At 45.2% G+C, this 15,371-nt stretch overlaps 1 protein-coding gene across 1 annotated transcript in view; it reads right to left on the bottom strand.

Moving 5' to 3' along the window:
• The window catches only part of LOC310867033 (low-density lipoprotein receptor-related protein 1B-like), a gene marked incomplete at its 5' end in the record, with an annotated part of 569,593 nt that overhangs the window by 54,304 nt on the left and 499,918 nt on the right, over positions 1-15,371 (bottom strand). Inside the window, 4 exon segments of the mRNA XM_083776826.1 lie at positions 4,198-4,362; positions 5,921-6,046; positions 9,136-9,309; positions 10,847-10,963. Coding sequence (XP_083632952.1) covers positions 4,198-4,362; positions 5,921-6,046; positions 9,136-9,309; positions 10,847-10,963 — 582 coding nt within the window.

Below are 15,371 nucleotides of genomic sequence, written 5' to 3'. Positions count from 1 at the left end.
TATTGAAAAATAGCAGATCTACAAGCTCATAGCGCGCCACCGAGTGGCGCGCTACGAGCTTGTAGATCTGCTTTTTTTTTTTGAGAACGACTGACATTTTTAGAATCTGATCTCAGGTCAGAATGGGTTCATCAGACCAGTGTGTGTCCGGCGGAAACCTCGTATGAATCTGATCTCAGGTCAGAATGTGTTAAGGAAGAAAAAAGTACAGGGCACCGAGGGCAGTGCCTGCTGGGCAGAGATGGTCCAGTTATATATATATATATATATTGCCAGCAGACATTGAAATAGATTTTTTTAGGCACCGCAGTGGAATGGAATTTAAAGACCAACGGTGAGAGGAGAACCTCTGAAGAGACGAACGTTTCATCGGAAAACCTCACAGATCGAAGTCTGTCAGCCTGTGCACCGCGTCTCAATCTCTGCTTAATGGTTGTCTGAGAAACATATAGTGTTACTATAAACACACAGATACAGTACAAAGCGCCTTCATGCAAGCTTATATTGTACATTATGATATACGTTACAGCTTGCGGAGTTAGTTCAGTCAGATACTCGAGGGGTTAATGCACTGCATTACTATGTGGGTGTAAAACAAAGACAAATCTTAACTAGGTACAGACTCAGTGAGCACAGTCTCGCGATGGAGAAAGGCCGTCATAGGCAGACCTGTATCCCGAGAGAAGACAGACTATGTACCCACTGCACACAGAATGAAGTGGAAACCGAGCTACACTTCCTAACCATCTGTCCATTGTACCAAGACATCAGAGACACATACTGTACTTCCCACAGATTACAACCACACACGGAGATTTTGAAAACATGACCAATGACAAAAAACTCCCATATCTGCTGGGCGAAGTACAACAATGTGCAAACAACACAGCAGCGAGATTCGTGAGTTGCTGTGATAGTGAGAAGGATATCAAACGGAACACACAGCCACCCTAAATGTAAACGTTTGTTTTCTCGTGCCAATAAAGCCCTTTGAATTGGGTGTATAGAGCGTCTCAGTCCTGCCCCCTTTCAGAACGACGAGGGCGCCAGGAAATAATTCCCCATACATTTTCCCCATAGACGTTTAAGAAAGTGTTTAAAGGCAAGTGGGTTTCAGTACTGCATGTTTCCCCCATTTCCTCTCAGCCTATACTGTCTGTCCCTCTATAAAAAATATCAAATAAAGCCGAAAGCCGCAAAAAAATAATTATTTTAAAAAGAAATACTCCCATCACCAATGATAAAAGTAGCAATACCACAATATTACAAGTAAAAGTACTGCATTCAGAACACACAGACACACACACACGCGCAAGCAAGGACGGTCGCATGCATGCTCACCACTGTGTGGGCGACGTGTAAGCGCCAAGCAGCTGACCTCGATAAACTCCAATATGTTCAAAACTCAGCCGCCCGCCTACTCTCCTCCGCCCGATCCAGAGACCACATCACACCAGTCCTCCATGGCCTCCACTGGCTCCCCGTCAAACAACCAAATCGACTTCACATTACTCCTCACCACCTACAAGCAGTGTTGTTTTCGTCGACTAAAACTAAGACGAAAAATGTTCGTCGACTACCTATTTTCACTGACAAAAACAAATGGAAACTAAATGAAAACTAAGCTACGATGACTAAAACTCAGACTAAATATACTGACAATTTCGTAGACAAATAAAAACTAGACTAGTGGACAAGAGATCCAGTATAAGTCATTTTACACTTGGTTGCGACGCGTTGTGAGCTTGTAGATCAGCTATTTTCAGCAAGTATAAAAACACTCATTAAGGCGGCATCAAAACCCGCCAAAATACATTTTAGTCGACTAAATCAACTGTAGATTTAGTCGACTAAAATCCTATGACATTTAGTCGACTAAAACTAGACTAACACTAAGACATTCCAGGTGACTAAAATGTGACCAAATCTAAATGGAGTTTCAGTCCAAAGACTATGACTAAACTAAAATAGAAATTAGCTGTAAAAAACAACACTGCCCACAAGTCACTACACAACCTGGCTCCCCCCCCCCCCCGTACCTCTCCGATCTCCTCAAGCCATACGCCCCATCCCGCTCCCTCAGGTCCAGCGACACCGGCCTCCTTGAGGTCCCTAAAAAACGGACCTCAAAAAACGCAAAACCTGGGGCGACAGGACCTTCTCCGTTGGCCGCCCCTATACCCTCTGGAACGCCCTCCCCAAAACACATCCGAGATGCCCCCCCCTCACTTCCCACCTTCAAATCTGCACTGAAAACCCACCTGTTCACAATCGCATTTCCAAGCTGATGTGTTTTTAAACGTGGTATATGCACTTGGTTTTATTGGTTTTAACCCATTCTGTACGGGAACCCATTTTGGTGTTAGCATCATGTTATGCTTTAGCTATTGAAAAATAGCATTTTTTTTTTTAAATCAAAGAACGTCTGACATTTTTAGAATCTGATCTCAGGTCAGAATGGGTTAATCAGACCAGTGTGTGTCCAGTGGAAACCTCGTATGAATCTGATCTCAGGTCAGAATGTGTTAATAAAGTTGTCCTTTTTCTTGTTCCCCCTCCTGGCCCCTACACATGTAAAGCGTCTTTGAGTGTCATGAAAAGCGCTATATAAGTGCCAGATATTATTGTTATTATGGTGTAAGCTCACCTGCTTCACTAACTGGGCTTTCCTGTTGCCGTCACCGTAGGTTGTAAATGCTTGTTTTCTCCCACCAGCTCCACCCCAGCTGTGGGCTCTGTTTTCCCTAAGGGTTCTGTTTTCCCCTGGGGGGGGTTTGTTGTTATATATGCAGTGTATATGTATACATATATCTCCCTGCACTTAAATGGTTGCCTTCTAAAGTGCTGAGCAGCAGGGAATAAAACGATATACTGTACACATATAGCAGAGCCTGAACGCCAAGATATCAAATGTAAGATTCACACTACGGCTGCACAATAATAATATCGTAAAATGTATCGTCGTTGCATTATGTCAACATGCTGCAATATACCTGTATACATATCGCTAAATAAATACACACAAGATTGATGATTTCACTTTTTTTCCCCAGGTTTTTGTATTCATTTCAGCAATCCAGGTGTAAATGTAGTTTTTGTTTAGTCTAGAAGAAAATGTTTTAAGCGGAGCAGCGAGAAACTGCATCGCTAAGTTTTCATAATATATTCACTGTCAATAGCCGCTGAAGCCTGCAGGTGCACACTGCTTCCAGCAAAACCATATTGTTGGAATGGAAAAAACGAATAAATGTCTTTCTTTTTTATTGTTTTTCCTATGTCCTATGTGAGCAGTCTGAGCAGAAATACCATTGAAATGGTAGACTACAGTATTTGCCTGTAACTCTGATAATATGATTTGACTGCCATCGCGCAAATTACAGCTTTTCACCAGAAGGAGAATAACTTTCTTCAAAATGAGTTAATAGCACTAGGCAGACTCTTCACATACTAGAGCATGTCTGAAATAAGTGTCAGAGCTGAAATCGACATGTAAAATATGAAATAAATGCCCAGTAGCTAGGTGTGGGAGGCATAACGTTAGAGACCACAGAAGTGAAACCTTTCAAGCCTCTTTTCTCAACTCGCTGATTTCCGCAAGACATTTACTCTATAAGCCATATCTCCAAAACTGGTGGGTCAAACTGAACAACCAATTATGTCACTTTGAAGCTCTGATTCCCTGCTTGAAAAATGAAAATTCAAAAAAATCCAATGGCAGTCCCTCAGTCAAATGTAGTCACATATGTGACCAGATTTGACTGAGAGCCTGCCATCGCGCACATTCCAGCTTTTCACCAGAGGAGAAAAACTTTTTTTTCCTTTTTTTTCAAAATGAGTTAATATCACAGGCAGACTCTTCACATACTAGAGCATGTCTGAAATAAGTGTCAAAGCTGAAATTGACATGTAAATATGAAAAAGATGCTTAAACATGTAGCTATTGTAATGTTAGTGACCACATAAGTGAACCTTTCAAGCCTGTTTTCTCAACTCGCTGTTTTCTGCAAGACATTACTCTATAAACCATATCTACAAAACTGGTGGGCCACACTGAACAACCAATATGTCAATTTGAAGCTTTGATATGAAATGAAAAAACAAAAATTCAAAAAAATCCAATGGCAGTCTCCCAGTCAAATTTGGTCACATATGGACAATTAAAGAAATAAAATCACCAAAGAACCAACGCTATCTCACCGAGGTGCGAGCCCGTGCAGGTGCCTCCGTTCAGGCAGTAGTCCGTGCAGTGGTTGACCTCACAGCGCTCCCCCGAAAAGTCCGGCCAGCAGTAACACCTCCAGTCTCCCTTCTCGTTGGCCAGGCAGCGGCCGCCGTTCTCGCAGGGCGGTCGGCACAGTTCACCTTCATGGGGAAAAAACAAAACAAAACAAAACAAACAAAACAAACAAAAATAAAGAAGCCGAGTTGAACCTCATTGTGCCACGGTGGTGGAGCCGCTGAACACACATCACTGTCCGGCCATCGCAAATACACACCGCCGACCTTTTCATTGTCGGCCCGAGCAGCTCACGAGAAAAATCATTTTGAGAATTCTGTGCCGAAAGAAATGTCACTAGAACACTTACCTAAAGGCGGGGTAAGTGATATATTTAGGTTAAAGCAAGGTTAAAGGAGTATAGTTCGCCCCGAAGAATGACTTATTTTCTATCAAATACACACCCCACGTCCCTGTGAACTCAGGGGTTCATGGAGTGTGTAATTGAATGAAAATAAGTGATTAAAAGCTCTAGATTCTGACAGGAATCATTGCCAGTGTTTGTTCAGCAACAGTGTTAATTAGCTCTATAAGCAGGTGAAGATGGATGGATGAGGGAGGGAGGGAGGGAGGGATGGAGGGAGGGAGGGAGTCACGCATTTCACTGGCACTATAGCCTCCTGATAATTCATTGTCTTCATTATGTTGAAGGATCCACTCGATATGAATAATGGCAGCTACTGTATATTACAAAATGCCTGTAATTGTTGTGAGGGGGTGTGAGATCACACAGATATCCTTGACTGTTTTATTCCAGCTTCTTGATGTGATGTTTAACAACATTCAAACAAGTTTTATCTCCTTACGCCAATTTTCGAGATTTGATTTGAGAACACATCATTGAAAAGACTTACAACCTGTACTCTGATAACCTGTTTGGCAGAATGACTGACCCGTTCTCTATACTTCTATCAGACCCTATTATAGCCGTCAGGATGACCTAAATCTGGACCTGAAATCTTAATCAAAATCCAGTCCAATAAATGTATTCTTGGACCGGGGCGGCCCAAAGACAAGATCTTTAATACAAAATGGCAGTCTTTGTTCTAAGGGAGGTGACACGAAAGAATAACCCATTAAAACTGGTGTCATTTCAGATTTGAGCTAAATACATACTGTAGCAACATACGTTTTTCAGAAAACATGTGTTCTGAACATCGGTGTAGAACAGCGTCTCTCAAAGATAGCAGATGTAGCTTTTACATAAAAGCTGAACATGAAATAAAACTGGATCTGCGATCTTTTTATGAACCCATTTTGGGCAGGAACTTTTTTTGGTGTTAGCATCATGTTATGCTTTAGCTATTGAAAAATAGCAGACCTACAAGCTCGTAGCGCGCCACCGAGTGGCACGCTACGAGCTTGTAGGTCTGCTATTTTTGAAAAATCTGGATCTGCGATCTTTTTATTATCATTTTGGGAACCCCTTTTGGTGTTAGCATTATGTTATGCTTTAGCTATTGAAAAATAGCAGATCTACAAGCTCATAGCGCGCCACCGAGTGTCGCGCTATGAGCTTGAAGGTCTGCTATTTTTGAAAGATCGAAGAACGACTGACATAGAAACATGGCTTTTTCAGAAAACTGTAAGGATTAGAATCTGATCTCAGGTCAGCTCTTAACGCGTTAAAAAAAGAATGCCTACCTGAGATGTTGACGTCGGAGCAGGTGCCGTTGGCCAACACCTTCCCCTCGGGGCAGGTGCATTTGGCCCCCGACGGGTTGAGCAGACACATGAAGTCACAGGTCATCCTCAGGCACGGATTGGCCGCTGTAGAGACGAGACAAAGGGGGAAGACATGTTTCCCATTACAGCCTATAGCAGCGCCATACACAAGAGAGTCGTTACAATGGCAATTCTGACTGAGTTTGAAGGCATTCATTTTCATCAACAGAACTATTTGTCAGAAAAAGCAAACAAAAAGTGTTTCAGCGTGCCCGTCTTTGAAAAGGCATTGTCATTTTCAGCGTATAGACGCACTCAAGACTAATAAAGCCTGCGATTAACTTCAGAAAGTCTTGCTTTTTGTCCCTCACACGGTGTGACCGAGGAACGTGGTCTGCATCCCCTGATGTGCTTCTTTTAGTAGACAGGGGGGTATACACAAGCACATGGCCGTTTATCCGCGCTCCTTATCTCTATACCAAACCACCACGCAACTGTCATATTTACTGTACAAATATTACTTTTGTCATTTCTATAATGCTGAGATTACACCTTTTTTACAATATTTGGTCACATACAGTATAGTACTCAGATCTTCACAGGTCTGTGGTTTGCATAGATTGTGAGCTTGTAGATTATGGCTATATTCAAAAGAATCTTGGGGAAAAAATAAATAAATGTGGAAGATTTTATAACACAAATCTTGTGCACGGGGGGGTCCCTGGCACAACATATTTTCAGTCCACAGGCAAATGCATAGTCATTTCGGGGGTCCTTGACATGAAGAGATTGTATGAGTCTGTCAACATGTGATGCAATATTCTTGTTTCCTATATAACTGTGTGATTTTGTATATCTATTCTGTAATGTCCACACCCCACCATCTGGTGATGTCATCAATCTGTAATTAGCAATCTTTAAGAGCAAGTTCTTTGTCTGTGAAAATCACATAGCACTGACGAAGGTCTTAGGACCGAAACGTTTTTTTTTAATTGCACTTTGAGCACTTTAGAGCATGATAAAATAAAAAATTAAAAATATTTTCTTAAGTCTCAGTCTAAAGAGTTTTACTTCTGTTTTCTGTACGGTGAGCGAGTATTTTTCTGTCAACGTTTCCCTTTTTGAGACACCACCGCTACCGTAGTCAAGTTTGGGGGGAAAAAAGGAACGAAGAAAGGCGCAACAGTTTTCTCAGTGCTTCGGGGTCCTTGACATGAAAATGCTTGAGAACCACATGAAGAATAAACAAGCCCAAGTATAAGCAAATAACTTCCAAAATAAGCAACTCACTTCCAAACTTATACACTTCCATAATTGTACATCCTGCGAGGTGCGAGTTTTAATCAACCACAGAGACAAGAAACCGCCTCAAATCTTTACATTTCCACAAAGCTGCGGTTTACATAGCTAGCTTGTAGTACATCCCCACAGATCTGTGGGGTTGCACAAACTTCAGCGTTCGTTCTTCAGAGATTGTTGCAGGAATAAAATGACGATCAGAGCAGAAAGAGAAAATGAAACGACTGTTTGGCCGTTTTTTTTTCTTTTTCTTTTCTTTCCCCCGCGCGCTGAAGACATCAAAACCTTTCTTCATGTCATGGCGATGACTTTCTTTCTGCTAGCGATCTGTGCAACAACGTTACGCCTCTCTCTCTCTCTCTCTCATGCCCACGGACTCTGCACCACCACTACACAGTCAGCCATGCTGGCCCTAATGAGTCACTGGGGAAGCGGCACACAGCTGCCCTGTGAGTGAAAAACCTCGACCAAGAACCATCTGTCTGATGCTTCCCGACCATTAACACCACAGATGTAACAAATAGCACCAGAGAAGTGGGAGGAAGGACAGCACTGTTCCGGGCATCGATTGGCCCCGCTGGGCCCTTTGATGATGACTCCCTTATGTCATACAACACCTGAAAAATAACAGGCTCGGCAAAGTGGGCGCTTGATACGATCACAGTGTCGGATGGGGACACGATCGACGCGCCTCTGAAGAGAGGAGAAATAAACTTTTCGCTAGCAGCGGTGTTAAACCAAGTAACCAAGTGCATTTACTCAAAATAATGACCTGAAATTGTTCTACTCCGTTACATCTCATAAACCAGCTCAGTGGCCTTGTGGTTAGAGTGTCCGCCCTGAGACTGGGAGGTCGGGGTTCGATCCCCGGCCGGGTCATACCAAAGACTGTAAAAATGGGACCCAGTGCCTCCCTGCTTGACACTCAGCATCAAGGGTTGGATTGGGGGGTGGGAAGTGAGGACGCTGGCGTCGACTGTTCGCCGCTTCACCTCCCAATGTATGAATGAATGAACCATTGTAAGCGCTTTGAGTATAGGCACGTAGTGCATAGAAAAGCGCCCATAAAACTGCAATTCATTATTATCAGAAACAAATATTGTACTTTTACACAATGCTCACAGTGCTCGGCAGAGCGACTCGCTTGTCTATAGCGCCTTGCTCGGCGTTGGCCCACGTTGGCACAAGGCCACCAGAGACGGCTCGCCTCTATCATGGGTCACCGTCATGGTCACCAAAAGCAAGCTCTCCCCTAACGCGTCACTAGTTTCACTATACTGAGCGACTGTGGCTCAGGAGGTAGAGCAGGTCGTCCAATGATCCGGCGGTTCGAAACCGGCTCCTCCTCCTGTCTACATGTCGAAGTGTCCTTGGGCAAAAACACTGAACCCCAAATTGCTCCCGATGTGCTGGTTGGTACCTTGCATAGCTTCCACCACAATCGGTGTATGAATGGGTGAATGTAATGCACAATCTATGTAAAGCGCCTTGGATAAAGGCGCTATATAAAGGCACCATTTACCATTTACTTCCGCGTTTCCTAGTATGTCTGATTATCACATATTGGCTCTATTACAAGCTTCTGATCACGGACATATTCTTCATTATAGGCTGATAACATTCAAAGCGGGTGATTATTCTATCCGAATAAAATAAATCACACCCGTGTGAACTGGAGTGTCGCAACTCCCCTCTCGCCCTCTCTCTCATTAGCAGGCAACAGTGCAGCACTATCTCTCTCTCTCTCTGTTTCTGGCACAACAGCGCACCTACTGGTACTCATTAACCAACACATACATAGGTGAACAACACATAGGCGGACACGGACATTGCTGTTCCTTGGGAGTGTTTGCACCACTCAAAAACAAAGGAGGCGGCAGGGAAAACCAGCCTACCGTCTTGTTGTTTGTAGCGGTGTGAGATCAGGACGTTGGTGGGCTTGTCCACGCCCAGATGCAGGAACTCCACGGCCCGCTTCCCGTACTTGTGGATCCTAAAGACCTCGTGTTTCAGCCCCGTCCCGTAGATGTAATCTTCAAATATATCAATTCGGTACGGCTGGGAGATTCCTGCACGCGTTCAGCAAGGGGGGAAAACAGGACAGATAACATCAACAAATGGCCATGTCCAGGCACGCACGCACGCACGCACGCCAACAAATGGCCATGTCCACGCACGCACGTGCGCACACACACACACACACACACACACACACACTCGCTCACACAGGGGCAGCTTTCGTTTAATGAAGGTTTGTGTCCCCGGGCAGCTAATAGAAGTGGGAACGTGCTGTGTGGGCAGATAGTTCTTGGCATACACAGTATATATATATATATATCGTCGTCTCTTGTCGGGTGGGAAAACCTCATATGTCCAAAAAACAGCTTCTGCTTTTCAGGATTCAAAATCAGAAAAAAAGCAGAAGATCTACAAGCTCGACGTGCGCCGCTTGGCGCTGCGTTTGCGAGCTTGGCGATCTGCTTTTTGATGTGGCGCTGCAGTGTGATCGAGTAAGGCGTCGGTTAAAGGAGAATTCCATACTAGAAGGCTTTATTACCTTTCTTTGTAGTTGTTACGTCCCCACCAAAGAGGTCCAGGTGTTATTTTGTGCAAAAGCTCCTTATTGGCTATTTCCCCTACCATAAGCCCTCAATGAATTGCATTGAATTGAATGGGTGTCGTGCTAATTCGCTTATTTCCATCGCTCAAAATTATTATTTTTTTGTATTTATCCTCTCTTCATAATGTAAATAATATCCCAAGCGGCACACTTTACTACTTATTTCGATGGAAATAAGCGAATTAGCACAACACCCCATAGCCCCAATCAATTCCCATTCAATTCAATGCAATTCATTGAGGGCTTATGGTAGGGGAAATAGCCAATAAGGAGTTTTTGCACAAAAAAACACCTGGACCTCTTTGGTGGTGGGGACTACAAAGAAAGGTAAGAAAGCCTTCTAGCATGGAATTCTCCTTTAATTCATGAAAAATACACAGAAAACGTATAAATATTGGAGATACGAGGTTTGGTTTCTGCCCCACAGTCAGAGACCATCTATTGTTCAGAAGCTCGCATGGCTCTGGAGCAGCAACAAGACAAACAGCGCGTTATTGTTGCAATATTTTTGATAAACACCAAAGGAAATGAAAGGACAGTTACAGTACACTATAGCAGAGGCAGGGAGGCAGTGGCGTGCACAGACATTTAGAGGGGCAGGTGCTCAAGTGAAAAAAAAGGGCACCTTGTGCAGCACATTTTGGAGCAGGAACCCATTTCGGTGCTTTATAGCTATTGAAAAATAGCAGATCTACAAGCTCGTAGCGCGCCACCGAGTGGCGCGCTACGAGCTTGTAGGTCTGCTATTTTATTTATTTATCGAAGAACCAGTGCACTGACATAGAAACATAGCTTTAGATTGTGGGGGCCTAAATAATATAGTAGAAGCGTTTTTTTTATCAAGATTTGATCAATGTCACCGCATGGTCCACACAAAAAAAGAGCAATTGCCAAAAGGGCAGGGGGTGCTCTAGCACCCCCTAGTGTCTATCTGTGCACGCCACTGCAGGGAGGAGACGTGTTGTTGCACACAGTCGGGTCCTTACCGTGTCTGTCGCTGATTGTCACCAGAGGGTCCGAGCCGTCCAATCTCATGCTCCCTATCTCCGACATCTCGGGATCGGCCCAATACAGACGCTGGTTGAAGTAATCAATGGCCAGGCCTGTGCATGGGGGGAGGGGGAGGGGGAGGGGGGGGGGGGGGTGGACGATGAAACGGAAGTGATTAATTTGCCGTATGAGTTATGTGTACAGAGATCAATATGAGTGCCTTCATCATTTCCAAGAGAGAGAGAGAGAGAGAGAGAGAGAGAGAGAGAGAGAGAGAGAGAGAGACCGCACTTAGGTCTCAACTTTCTGGAAAATTATTCCAGCACAATTCCACAGCTAAAGGGACACTTCACCATTTTTCCAAAAACATATATGTTAATGACGTTTAGAAGGTTTGGAACATTTTCCTGGGGGTCTTTATCATAGAGTATATATATCTATAGAGAAGACACCCGAGTTCTCCTCCCATCCACTTGCATTGAGTTGCTCAAAAGCGCAACTCAGTGCATTCTGGGACGGATTGCAATGGTGAGTGGCCCCAAACACATGAACGCGCTGCCGTTGAACGCGCACGAGCGTCGTCCGTCGTGAACGTGTACAATGATAGTCAACGGACAGGGCGTTCATGTGTTTGGGGCCAGGCTGCAATACCTTCATTCGGCCACTATGTCCATTTCGCCTCAAGATTTCCTCTGGGTGCCTTCTCTATAAATATATATACTCTAAGGTCTTTATGTGTGTAATATGTGGTTTTAGATATTTTAGATTTCAGTGTCTCTGATGTAATCGACAATGGGCTCACTTACTTACCTGGACTACATGTTGTCTCTGTTGTAAAACAGCCCCTCCCCCTATCCATAAGGAGGAGCAGTGCACCAAAGCATTATGGAAATTGTAGTCCAGGAAGTAACTGCAGCCCAGTGTCCATGACACGTCAGAGACACTAGCTGGGCTCACTGCTAAAAATCTAAAATATATTAAAAAAAACTACAAATTACACCCATAAAGACCCCCAGGAAAGTGTTCTGAATCACCTAAACGTCATTAACATATGTATCTTTTTGCAAAAAGGGTGAAGTGTCCCTTTAAGAAGGTGTTAAAGAAGGCACACGTGCATAATGCAGCCCCCCCCCTCCCCACACCCCCCACCCCCCCCCCCTCCCCTCATGTGTGCATAGTCAATCTTCTCCTTTCATCTCCATGACTTTAGTTATAATATTTCCTACTGTACTCAGCAGGCTACAGCTGGGGGAAAGAAAAGACCCTTCGTGTCAAAGAATATTACTCAAGGCATATTGTTGGTTGTTCTGCATTTCTGATGACAGACGGTTTCGCCGATGCGTCCTACATTAGCATTTCAAACCCGCCGTTCGTTTGTTCCTTCCCCCACGCGAGTCAGAGCGGGGATAACCCGTTTAGGCCTGACGGCGAAATTACAATTTCTTCTAAATCATGACGCTTATCTGAAATACCTCATGTTTCTGTATCAGTTGGTGCTCAATATTTCATGTCAAGGACCTCAAATACCACCGACGACCACCATCTGAGAATATGTTGTTCCTAGGAACCCCCTCAGAAGCAAAAGATTTGAGTTAAAAATGTTCGCTCTGAAACAATATATATATATTCAATGATTTTGCGCCACATTTTCAACCATTTAAAAAGAAAATAGCAGACCTACAAGCTCGTAGTGCGGCACTCGGTGCCGCACTATGAGCTTGTAGATCTGCTATTTTTTTTAATAGCTAAAGTATAACATAATGCTTAAAAAACAGCAAAAGGTGGTTCCCGCCCAGGATGGGATAATTGAGCACCTGGCTATGAGGACGATTAAATAGGCTGGCGTTTTTCTACAGATGATGAATTCCTCCGTCTGTGACCAAGACAGAGCTTGGGTCCCTTGAATTAAAGGAGGCCAAAGCAGCTCTTCAAAACTAGATCAGCACTAAGTGTCTCCCCGAAGACAACCCCCAACAGGTCCTAGAGTGGCTCTGAGAACACCGAGAGGCTTAATTCTTTATTTCTTGGCCTTATTTACTGGCGTCTTTAAAGCTACTATAGTCACTATGGCTGCATGCAGTGGTGGGCGAGACACCAAGAATGCAATGACTGCATGCTGCTGTACATGGGGTGGGTCACATAGGAGGAGGATGAGGCTGGCAGGGCACTGCGTCAGGCACCCAGGACTAGAGGCTGGCAGGGCACTGCGTCAGGCACCCAGGAGGAGGCTGGCAGGGCACTGCGTCAGGCACCCAGGAGGAGGCTGGCAGGGCACTGCGTCAGGCACCCAGGAGGAGGCTGGCAGGGCACTGCGTCAGGCACCCAGGAGGAGGGCTGGCAGGGCACTGCGTCAGGCCCCCAGAACTAGAGGCTAACAGGGCACTGTGTTAGGCACCCAGAACTAGGGGCTGGCAGGGCACTGCGTCAGGCACCCAGAACTAGGGGCTGGCAGGGCACTGCGTCAGGCACCCAGGAGGAGGGCTGGCAGGGCACTGCGTCAGGCCCCCAGAACTAGAGGCTGGCAGGGCACTGTGTCAGGCACCCAGAACTAGGGGCTGGCAGGGCACTGCGTCAGGCACCCAGAACTAGGGGCTGGCAGGGCACTGCGTCAGGCCCCCAGAACTAGAGGCTGGCAGGGCACTGCGTCAGGCCCCCAGAACTAGAGGCTGGCAGGGCACTGCGTCAGGCCCCCAGAACTAGAGGCTGGCAGGGCACTGCGTCAGGCCCCCAGAACTAGAGGCTGGCAGGGCACTGCGTCAGGCCCCCAGAACTAGAGGCTGGCAGGGCACTGCGTCAGGCACCCAGGAGGAGGCTGGCAGGGCACTGCGTCAGGCCCCCAGAACTAGAGGCTGGCAGGGCACTGCGTCAGGCACCCAGGAGGAGGCTGGCAGGGCACTGCGTCAGGCACCCAGGAGGAGGCTGGCAGGGCACTGCGTCAGGCACCCAGAACTAGAGGATGGCAGGGCACTGCGTCAGGCACCCAGAACTAGAGGCTGGCAGGGCACTGCGTCAGGCACCCAGAACTAGAGGATGGCAGGGCACTGCGTCAGGCACCCAGAACTAGAGGCTGGCAGGGCACTGCGTCAGGCACCCAGAAGTATAGAGGCAAGCAAAATGACACTGTATGCACACCAACCAGGGGGGCAGTGAAGCCAATAGTGTCTGGGAACTGAGCCCCGAAGAAAGCGTAATAAACCGTGAAAAGAAAAGACTGGGGGAGCTTGTAGATCATCTACTGTATTTGCACTATTGAATAAATAGGGCATAAGTGCTAAATTCATAATATTTTTTCTTTGTAAGTTTGGGCCCCAGGGTTCGCTCTAAACATCTTGGGAACCACTGCAACAGGGTGTCTGTCTTCGTAGAGTAGCCCGTCAGGAATTGTGTTAAGTTTGATAAGATGCTGAATCAATCACAGTGTTTGAACTTTGAACTGTGACTAAGACGCCTGTGAAGAAATCCCAGTAGTGGAAAAAAGTCACATCATGACGCATTGTGATCGCTTAGTAGATCGGCTAATTTAAAAAATGGCCGAACTATATAATGTTTGTTTTGATTGATTAACCCATTCTGAACGGGAACCCATTTTGGTGTTAGCATCATGTTATGCTTTAGCTATTGAAAAATAGCAGATCTACAAGCTCATAGCGCGCCACCGAGTGGCGCGCTACGAGCTTGTAGGTCTGCTATTTTTGAAAAATCGAAGAACGACTGATATAGAAACATAGCTTTTTCAGAAAACTGTCATTTTCAAAAAGACATTTTTAGAATCTGATCTCAGGTCAGAATGGGATAATAATCAAATCTACAAAGTAACTTAATTACTTTAATTACGTTTTCAAATAAATGTAGTGGAGTAAAAGTACACTATTTGCCTCTGAGATGTATAGTGAAGTGTAGAAGTAAAAGTATTGGAGATTGGAAATACTAATAAGTAAAGTACAGACAACTCTGCAAACAACAAACAAAAGCAGCCAACAACGCCATGCTGCTCTTTGTCCCCTGGTCCGAAGTTGGACCTTCTATACGTTACAGAAACATCGTTAGTTAGTTAGTCTGTGTTGTTGATCTCCTGTCTACGAGGTCTACGCCTGTGGGGGAAGATGAGGAGCGTTGTCGTGTCCACGGTGTTCCTGGCCGCGGTCGTCTGCCTGGCCAAGACAGAACCACTGCAGAACAAAATCTACAGCCAGCTGGGCGGGAATCTGAAGAAGTTCGTGGATCTGGCGATTATTAGAGCAAATCAGCAGCTTATTTATAATGGCCATCTGAATTTCGAGGGAATGGGTCAAATAACAAGGGTAACGTTGTTACTGTACTGATGTCCTACTGTGTTATTATTATTATTGTATTTGATTATTGTCTTGAATCAGTGTGTAGCCTATACTGTATGTATGGTGTCTGTAGCGTTGTAGGCATGTGTTCTTTTCTGAAAACAGATCAGAGCTGATATTAACCCATTCTGACCGGAGATCAGATTCATACGAGGTTTCCGCCGGACACACTGGTCTGATGAACCCA

Source organism: Protomyctophum parallelum, assembly GCF_964188405.1.
Source record: "Protomyctophum parallelum genome assembly, chromosome: 11".
In the NCBI taxonomy this organism is placed as follows: domain Eukaryota; kingdom Metazoa; phylum Chordata; class Actinopteri; order Myctophiformes; family Myctophidae; genus Protomyctophum; species Protomyctophum parallelum.
This window is presented reverse-complemented; position numbering and strand designations above follow the sequence as displayed.